The following is a 10,124-nucleotide window of genomic DNA, read 5'->3' on the forward strand; positions in this document are numbered from 1 at the left end:
GGTGACTCCATATAGGATCTTTTCAGATAGCTTCATAGCTTCCTTCTGGTATTTATGCATTTTGTAAACAGGCTGCATACACACTACACTTAGGTAGGTTTTACTTTAACCATTTTACTTAGGCAATGTACACAACATACATTTAAAGCACACCCACTCACCCAGAGAATCCTGGGAGCTGTAGTTTATTATGGGTGCTGGGAGATGTAGCATGGTGAGGGATAAATTGCAGTTCCCATTATTCTTTTGTGTGTGTGGGGGGGGGGGTGCTGCTTTAAATGTATGGTGTGCTAGAGGAAGGGGCAGAGTTGCCATCTGACTCCAAAGCCAGCCCAATACATTTTACTGCCTGATGTAGAGCAGCAAAAAAAAGGGGGGCATACAGTAGCACATGAACAACACAGTAAATTAAACAACAATTTCCTTCAATTTAATGTCACTTTCAATATCAGCTACCTAATGCCACTTTCCCATGAGGATGCCCTTACGTCAGGAAAGAAAGAAAGGCCCACTGCTGTGTCCAGGGCTGAGAGAGAGTCGAAGCTGAGGTCTAGAGTGGGGAACAGAATGGGAGGCAGATACCATGTCCATTGTCTTCCTCTGGGCTCAGATTTTATCCATCTTACCCATGGGGAATGTATGTGTCAAAAGTAGATCATGTCAAGTTTTGAAAGAATTTTGAACTTAAAAAAATAGAAATCTCAGTTTATATCACTGCATAACAGTAGGAATTAACCCTAATTCTCTAGTAAATCAATAAGATTAAGACCACTCCTTTCAGCAGACACTAACATTCTTTATGCCAGTTAAAGGAAGTATATGCAATGGACCTTCCAACAACATTAGGCAACAATACAGTATCTGTTTCACTCTTAGATGGCTGGTTTTCAAGCATGTGCTTAGTTTCTTCTCCAATTTAGTGTTTCAGTTCCATTATGTGATGGCAAACAAAGAGGAGAAGCAGTCCACTTTCTGCTACAAATAGAAAAGTCTTTTCATATTTACCATGTTGATGACGGCAATATGAAGAACAGAGTCCAGAAATCAAAGGTCAGCCTCTATAGACAGAACTATCCAGGGTCTTGCTAGTTTGGGGTAGGATTCCATCACATACTGGCAAACTCAGGTCATGCAATTGTAATGGATTGCAAGGTTGTGCACAACAAACCTGCTTCCCCAAAAGATCAGCCTTTTTTGTGATAAGGGAAGTGAAATGTTGGGAGAACACTTGCGTAGATGCAACTTCATCTAACTTCCCCACAAACAAATTGGCACAAATGCTCATTTAACAGCCAAGGTTGTCTAATGTCCCTGAAAACAAATTAGGATGAATGTTCAATAAACAAAACATTTAGGGATTCATGTGCATATGCGAATAAGTCCTCAGCCACATATAAACCCATGTGTGTTTGGCTGCTTGTCTTGTGAATTCCTACTACAGTGTGAAACACATTAGAATATCCCAGGCTCTCACTGGGACAGCACTTCCTTCCTTAGTGTTCTACTGAGTGCATTCTTTAACTCTTTGTTCCTCATGCTATAGATCAAGGGGTTCAGCACAGGAGTGACAAAGGTGTAGACCACAGACACCACTCGACCTTCCTCCGGCGAGTAGCTGGAGCTGGGACGCAGGTATATCAAACTGCCACAGCCATACTGCAGAAGAACAACCATTAAATGGGAGGAGCAGGTGGAGAAAGCCCGCTGCCTACCTGAGGCAGAGCGGATGCGCAAGATGGCTGCCACAATGAAGGCATAGGAGACACAAACTAGGAGGAAAGGGGCAGTCAGTATTACGGCACTGATAATAAAGAGGGCAGTCTGATGGATATGGGTGTCGCTGCATGCGAGCTTCAGAACAGCAGGGAAGTCACAGAAGAAATGGTCAATCTCCTTATTGCCACAGAACGGAAGGCGCAGTATCAGGATGGAGAGCTGAATGCCAAACACGCCGCTCATGCCTAGCGTCCCAGCTACAAGACTCACGCACACCCTCCAGCTCATTATGGTAGTGTAGCGCAGTGGGTGGCAGATTGCCACATAGCGATCATATGCCATAACAGATAGCAGGACGCAGTCGCCACCTCCCAAGAAGATAAAGAAGAACATCTGTGTGCCACATCCTGCCAAAGAGATGGAGACCTTTTGCGCAGAGAGGAGGTTGGCTAGGGTGAGTGGGGCAATGACGCAGGAGTAAGCAATCTCCAGGGCTGCCAGGTTAGCCAAGAAGAAATACATGGGAGTGTGGAGGGAGCGCTCTGTACGGACAATGAACACAACCACAGAGTTTCCCAAAAGGCTGAGTAGGTACAAGACCAAAAAAGTCCAGAAAAGCAACAGCTGCATCTCTGGGACTGTTGAGAAGGGGTGGAAGTAGAAATGGGTCAGGCTAGTGTGGTTTTCACTCTCCATAGGAATTGGTACATATGACCTGGCACGAGATAAAAAGAGAGACCGATGACGGAGAAAGTGATATCACCACCAAGATGTCAACAGGCCACATCCATTTCTAAACATGTACAATAAACCAGGCAGCCACTGGAGGGCAGACTCCCCCTTTTGCAAATAAAGATCTCTGTCTCGCAAGACAACAGCTGTCTTAGAATCATGGAGTCATAGAATTGGAAGGGACGTTAAGAGTCATCTAGTCCCACTTCCTGCAATGCAGGGATCTCAGCTCAAGCATCCAGGACAATTGGCCATCCAATCTCTGCTTAAGGACCACCTTCTGACAGAATCCATTCTACTGTTGAACAGCTCTTACCATCAGAAAGTTCTTCCTGATGTTTCACCAGATCTCTTTTCTTGTAACTTGAAACCATTGGTTTGGGTCCTAGTCTCCAGAGCAGGAGGAAACAAGCTTGCTCCATCTTCCACGTGGCAGCCCTTTAGATATTTGAAGATAGCTATTATATCTCCTCTCAGTCTCCTCTTTTCCAGGCTAAGCATTCCCAATTCCCTCAACCATTCCTCATAAGACTTGGTTTCCAGACCTCTGATCATCTTGGTTGCCCTCCTCTGCACACATTCCAGCTTCTCAATATCCTCTTTTCTGGCTTGTGTGAAATTGTACAGCACAGGCATAATCTAGAAGGCATTTCAGTTCATGCTTCTGCAAATAATGAGTAAGTTTAAACTTCAGGACTGTAAAGCATTTCACATGCTGCAAGCACATCTTTTGGCAATCCTTTCATAGACCACTGTAGCTCCACTTTTCCTGCTCCTTCTGCTATCAGTTAATGGTTCCCTGAACTATCTTCACTAAATCTTTTACGAAACCCATCTCTCCCTATGCTGTTGCCTTGTTAATTTTATTTGCAGACTTTCTGTAGAAGGAAGTTCCATTGAAATCAATGGAATTTCCAGAGAAATGCGGTTAGAATCAGATGCTTAGATTGCAAGCTGTGTCACTTGTGTATTTTGTATTTGCTTCCAGTACAAAATTAGATAAACAATAAATAGCCGTTACACTGGCACTCTACATTGCTCTTGCTTTACTGAGCTAGGGATTGCAAAACAATTGGATGTCAGAGTTTCTGTGGTTTTACTCCATTAAAATTAAATAGACACTCCATCCAAAAGTACTCAAATCCTATTTTCTTTTTTATTGAATGGAAGTGGTTGTGACAAGTGAAACCCATGACAAAATGTTGCAGTGTAGAGTGGTCCTGCTCAGGTTTCCAGCCAGCCAGCAATGCTGTCTTCTAGGATAATGTGTTCCAGTCCCACCCTGGTTTTCTGTTTGCCACCCACAACAATCAGCATTCTGTGTCTACCAGTATTCACTGGACTGTTGGGGAAGGTTCTCCCCTCTGCAAAATCTTGTGGTCCCCCTTCCCTTTCTTTCTCTGTTTTTGTTTGGGTTACTTTATTTTATCTTACTGTATTATGAAACAGCTTTAATAAAATCTTATTTTTAAAATAAAAATATTTCTGTCCCCACAAGGTCCCTGATACCTCCACCTTCTTGTGTGGATATGGTGTCATTTTGGAAATGTAAGCACCATCTCTCATGCCGTCTCTCATCAGGAAAAGGATTGACTAACTTTTGCTGAATCATGCCCACTAGTGTGATATATTTTTCTTATGTTTTTAGATGTTCTCTATGTGTTTTGATGTTTTTAATTGTTTCTATTTTTAATCCTTCTGTCTTACTACTTTTGTGTTTGCTGCTATTGTTTAAGCTATTGTTAGTATGACAATGCAGAATTTGCCACACCATCCTCTTCTACTCACTATTTGGAGTACAGGTGGCGAGTATGCATGCATTTTTCATTTTAATGGCCAAGAAAACTACATTTCCACTGGAAGGTGGAAGCCTCCCTCTTTGCAAAATAAGATTTGGGTGTCACCTTAAAAGGCAGCATAGCCAACATGGTGCCCTTCAGATGCTGTTGCCCTTCATCACTGGCCATGCTGGCTGGGACAGATGGGAGCTGGAGTCTCACAACATCTAGAGGGCACTGTGTTGTCTATTCCTCTTCTAGTGCCTGTGAAATTGTATGCTATGGCACAGCCATAGTCTAGAAACACTTTCCACATCACCTGCAAATAGGAATGTCAAATGTAAATAACTGAGCATTATTTATTATTCCAGTGTTGGCTTCATTAGGAGGCAATGAAAGTGATACAAAGAGATAGCAAAAGCAACTTCCATTTAGGCTTAACCTCTTGATACACAAAAAGGGAACTGCAACATTTCTGTAGAAGGAAATGTTCCAGAATATTTCCCATAAAGAACCTCACACCACTCCTAGGAAAGCATTTGCCTGGAACAATGCTCAACCTTGTGGTCATTATTCTTGCTCACAACTAATTCAATGTCCCCAGCCGACACATTGTCTAAACTCTTCTGACAATTGCAAGCAGTACCATTCTGGCCCTGATTTACTTCAACTGTATGCCCAACTGTTTTTATTGTGAGATGGGTAGAACAGTTTTTACTGGCTGACTGGCTGGGATAATCTTACTAACCTGTTGTCTGAGCTGATATTGCATGCCGCTGCCCTTTCCACAAGAGAACTCTAGCTCTGAGGGCTTTATAAACCTTGCAAGATCCTTAGAGGAGCAAGGTAATCCCAATCCCTCAGTGATGCATCAAAGTCCCCATAAAAGTAAATCACATACAAGCAGCCAACAAGAGTAGAGGTCCCTGCTCTCTGAGGACAAAGGCCAGCAGAGAGGGAGGGAGACAAGGAGTCAACTCACTGCTCCATTAGAGGGGAGGACATTCAATACCAATTGCTCTCTCAGCATGCAAAAATACTTCATTGTGGCCATCTCCACCAACCAAGGAGCCTTTCTGCCACGTTTGCCCCAGTGTAGCTCAGGTTTTTCACCACTTGTGCTCTAGCCATTTTCTCTCCTGTCCCAAGGCAGGTGTAAACCAGAAGATCAGTGACAAGGAGGGGGAGAGTGTTAGGGCCATGAGAGCATGGATTTTGATAGCCTGTGTTGGGGATCTAGCCTAGCGAACTATACAGTGCTATGTGCGCTCAGGCCTTAGTCTGCATCTATGCTGGAATTGTTTTTAGATGTTTTAATTATTTGTGGATTTATGTGTTTGCCACCCTGGGCTCCTTAGAGAGGAAGTGTGAGATGTAAATTTAAATAATAATAATTTCACCTCACACCAGAATCGCAAGTTAGTAAGAATATAAATGGTGTCTCATATTCTTAGTGCATGCAGGTACCAATTGGTACCTGTAGTGATTTTGATATATAATGGCTTTAGAAGTACTGTGCTTTTCTGTGTATAAGATGAGGGTCTTTTACCATAAAATAATGTCAAAGGGGGGCACATCTTATACACGCATAGTGCATTGGGGGGACGACGTGTGATTGGTTGCACCAATCGACGTGTGATTTAGGTTAGTGATTTTCTGATTTCCCCCTGAAGAAAGCTCAACCAGCCTGGGCAATGCCCCCCCCACAAAAGCTCAACAACTCTGGGTCATCTCCCCCCCATTTTCTTAAATTTGAGTCCCCCAAAAAGCAAGTCTTATACATGGGGGCATGTTATACACAGAAAAGTATGGTAGTTTTTTTAATATATGCAACAGTTTTAACAGTTTTTATATGTGTGTGTGTTTTAATTTTTTTTAATATGTGTCAGGATGCCTCGTGGGAATTGATTCTTGTATAAATAAATACAGTTATAAGCAAGATAGCAATGGGATGACTTCACTAGCAGCATTGGGAATGGTGGTGTGAATTTGAATTGATGAGGAGGGAGTGAAGATGTGAGTGAGGAACTGACGCAGAACACACACACACAAGCTACACATTTTTGCAGGTCTACATTTTTGCCTTTGAAAAAGTAAATTGGATTTATAGGCCAGTTATAAAGACATTTTGTCCATTGGTTCCCCTTCCCTCCCCCCAAGACCCCCTCTTCATTTTCCTTGTCCAATGGTTCGAGTGCATATCCAGGGGCACTGATGTTGTACACATGGAACATTCTCTGACATGAACATGACTTATTTATTTTAAAAGTGTACACCCCATCATTCATTGCAGGACCTAGACCAGGTTACGGCAAGCATATACATAAAAAAACCATGAAAATATAACATCACATCGGTAATTAGTAGGTATGGCACTATAAAGGCCAATAGGTAATCGACCCTGACGTTTTGCTCAAAACTGGAACTACCAGCAGGGCCTCTGCAGCAGATCTCAAGCAGAATGTTGTCTGCCCATTAGAAACACACAGCACTTTCAGCCACAGCTTAGATCTATACATGAGAGTTTGCTTTCTTGTTTTGTTTTAATCTGCATATATAGGACCTTGTTTACGCCTTACTAGGTATGATCCCCAGCCTCACTCACCCAAGGAATGTTAGTATATCCGTGCTAGTCCTACAGCAGGGCCAGGAAGCCTGTGGACACCTGGTCGTTGCTGGATGACCCCTCCCATCCTTCAACACTGACTGTTGGCAATGCTTGATGGGTTTGTTGGTTGTTGGAGTCCAAGACCATTGGAGGGCTACAGCTTAGCCACCTCTGTTCTATGGGATCATGTTCTATGAGGCTAAAGCCTGCTAGTGTCATATTGGGTGGGCAGAAAATCACTTCAACAGGAGGGCAGTGGAGGTACATCTAAATGGACCAACAATGATGTTTCTGGTTCATCCACATGTCATCACCACCACTGCTGCCTTATCCATGAATATGTCTAATGGCATTAAAATTGGTGCTCATATCACATCTTCTGTAGGGAAAATTGTGTGCAGTGTGAAGTATTCCGTGTCTCTGCTGAAAGTGCACCCTACTTTCGCCCAAAATACTAGGGAATTTTGTGTTACTATAACCTTGTGTATTGTATACTAGAACAGCAATCAATAATTTTTGTGGTAATTTTTGTGGCAATCAATAATTTTCTGCTCAGAGGTCAAAACAACAACGACAACATCATAGACTCTCTTTGGGTGCATGCCTGTTTGTGCATTTATTAACAAAAAACAGAATCATCAGTCCAATTCATCAGTGGAAGTTGTCTCCAGATGAATACGAGGTCCAAAATCCCCATGCCAGTCCCACCAGGCATTTCTGGCTAGTCTGGTTTGAGGTTAATGTCTGCTTCATTTGCTACCCTCCTTTGATGACATCATTCCAGCCTCTTCTTGGGGTATTTTTCTTCTGTTACCTCACAATATCTTCAGGCCCCTAAATGAAATGTATTTGTTCTCTCTGTGGCTGGAAACCTGTCCAGGTTCTCCTGCCCATCAAAACAGAACTCAGTGTCACTAGTGTAGCTGTTGTTCTGCTTGGTTTCAATCAGGCATTTGATTCATTTCCTTCAAGAATACCTATACCGAATTCAGGTCAATTGGCCACACAATGCAACTTCTGCTACAAGCAAAGAACATTCCTTTTGAGGCACAATTGCAGCTTAGACATAGAGCCTACCTATGCATCCTTCCTGTGGTTTCAGTTCCACCATACCATTACAACAGATGGCAGTAGACGGTGTACCATTCCCTGCCTGCGATTCAACACTGTCATTTCTTCTAGGGCAGCACAGCTCTTTTTAAGGCTCTGATAAGGGCATCCTTTAACTCTTTGTTCCTCATGCTATAGATTAAGGGGTTCAGCACAGGAGTGACAAAGGTGTAGACCACAGACACCGCCCGACCTTCCTCTGGTGAGTAGCTGGAGCTGGGACGCAGGTATATCAAACTGCCACAGCCAAACTGCAGAAGGACAACCATTAAGTGGGAGGAACAGGTGGAGAAAGCCCTTTGCCTGCCTGCAGCAGAGCTGATCCTCAAGACTGCAGCCACAATGAAGGCATAGGAGATACAGATTAGGAGGGAAGGGATAGTGATGATGATAACACTGGTAATAAAAAGGGCAGTTTGCTGGAAATGGGTATCGCCACATGCCAGTTTCATGACAACAGGGAAATCACAGAAAAAATTATTGATTTCCTTGTTGGCACAGAAAGGCAAAGTCAATATCAAGACAGAAAGCTGAATGCCAAAGAAGCAACTCATGACCAAGGTCCCAACAACAATTTTCACACACACACTCCAGTTCATGATGACAGTGTATCTGAGCGGGTGACAGATTGCCACATAGCGGTCATATGCCATGATTGCTAGCAGGACACAGTCAGAGCTTCCCAGGAAGGTAAAGAAGAACATTTGGGTTCCACAGCCAGCCAAGGTGATGGAGACCTTTCTCGCAGAAGCTACGTGGGCCAGAGTGAGGGGTGCAATGGTACAAGAATAAGCAATTTCCAGACATGCCAGGTTAGCCAAGAAATAGTACATTGGGGTGTGAAGAGAATGTGTGGTGTAGATGATGAGAACAATGGTAGCATTCCCAAACAGGCTGAGCAAGTAGAGAATCAGAAAAGTCCAGAAAATCAGCTGCCTCATGCCAGGGTGCTTTGTGAATGGCTGGAAGTGGAACTGTATAATTCTAGTTTGGTTTTCAGTCTCCATATAAACCTGCACATGAGCTTGCTATGGGATAAGAGGAGAGAGGAGAACATTACTGAGAAGCCAGCATTGGGCAACCAGGAAATTAGGTAACACAAATAAATTGAATTGCAACAAACAGGGAAGATGTTGCAAAATTGGCTGATAGTGAATGTGCAATTGATCAACATATCCTTTAATACTGAAGTTCAGACTTCTGTAGGCAGCTATTAACAAGAATGAGATCAGATTCTTAGAGTAGGTTGTTCACTGAGGTGTCTACATCCATTAAAATTGAGCGACTATTACAGTGCTTATAAATGGCTAGGTTGATATTGAAATGTTTTACAGTTTTCTATGTGCTATAAGCCACCCAGAGTGGCTGGGGAAACCCAGACAGATGAGCAGGGTATAAATAATAAAATAATAAAGCCCAACCAAAGAAAAAAGCTCAACAACTCTGGGCAATCTCCCCCCATTTTCCTAATTTGGAGTCCCCCAAAATAGGGGGCGTCTTATACACATGGACGTGTTATACATGGAAAAGTACAGCATATCATGGTTTATCTCAGCGGTTAGGTTGTTCTTTATGCAATTCCTGCATTCTGGATCTAGGGTTAGGTTTTTGTTTCTGATTTCTGGCACGTGATAGTCTGTCTCCATTCCCCCCCCCCCCCCAAGAAGCTTGAAGCTTATTTTTTACCCCCTCTCCCTAACGCTCACTGTATAGTGTTTGTGTGCATTTGACATATCAGTACATATTTTATTAGTTTTGTTTGTACTTTCTTGGAGGGATAGTCATTTATTAATGCATTAAAAAAAATATCTACCCACTTTCCTACCCTGGTACAGTCAAGAAAACTTGCTAAATGAAATATTTTTTCCCCTTCACCTCTCTTCTTCTGTTGGCTTAACATACGAGCAGCAACCTGGATATGAATATTTCTTCCCTATTGTTGCTGTTAAATTCAAAATTATTCCTTCCTTCCCTTATTTCCTTTGTAAAACACTCTCATTGGGGTCAACACATGCAGCCATTTTAGAAGATCTGTGCTTCCACGTGTGTGCCTTTCTTACCTTTATTGACATCAGCAGCTGCTATCTGTTCTTCACACCTCCCGGCATTCAAGACTTTTAAACCTATCTTCTATAGCCCCTTGGGAGTGAACTGCTGATGCAGCCTCTCACCACAGCTCC

General features: G+C 42.9%; 2 protein-coding genes across 2 annotated transcripts; both read right to left on the reverse strand.

Moving 5' to 3' along the window:
* Window positions 1–1,470: 1,470 nt before the first annotated feature.
* Window positions 1,471–2,412, reverse strand: LOC310837491 (olfactory receptor 10V1-like; the record flags this gene model as incomplete). The annotated part of the gene is made up of 1 exon (XM_083724155.1): window positions 1,471–2,412. The coding sequence occupies one exon, from the start codon at window positions 2,410–2,412 to the stop codon at window positions 1,471–1,473; it is 942 nt and encodes a 313-aa protein (XP_083580281.1).
* A 5,600-nt stretch (window positions 2,413–8,012) lies between these two features.
* On the reverse strand, window positions 8,013–8,951 carry LOC310837497 (olfactory receptor 10V1-like; the record flags this gene model as incomplete). Its single annotated transcript, XM_083724168.1, has 1 exon — window positions 8,013–8,951. The coding sequence occupies one exon, from the start codon at window positions 8,949–8,951 to the stop codon at window positions 8,013–8,015; it is 939 nt and encodes a 312-aa protein (XP_083580294.1).
* Window positions 8,952–10,124: the final 1,173 nt, after the last annotated feature.

This window comes from Podarcis gaigeae (genome assembly GCF_964106915.1).
Source record: "Podarcis gaigeae genome assembly, chromosome: 1".
Lineage (NCBI taxonomy): Eukaryota > Metazoa > Chordata > Lepidosauria > Squamata > Lacertidae > Podarcis > Podarcis gaigeae.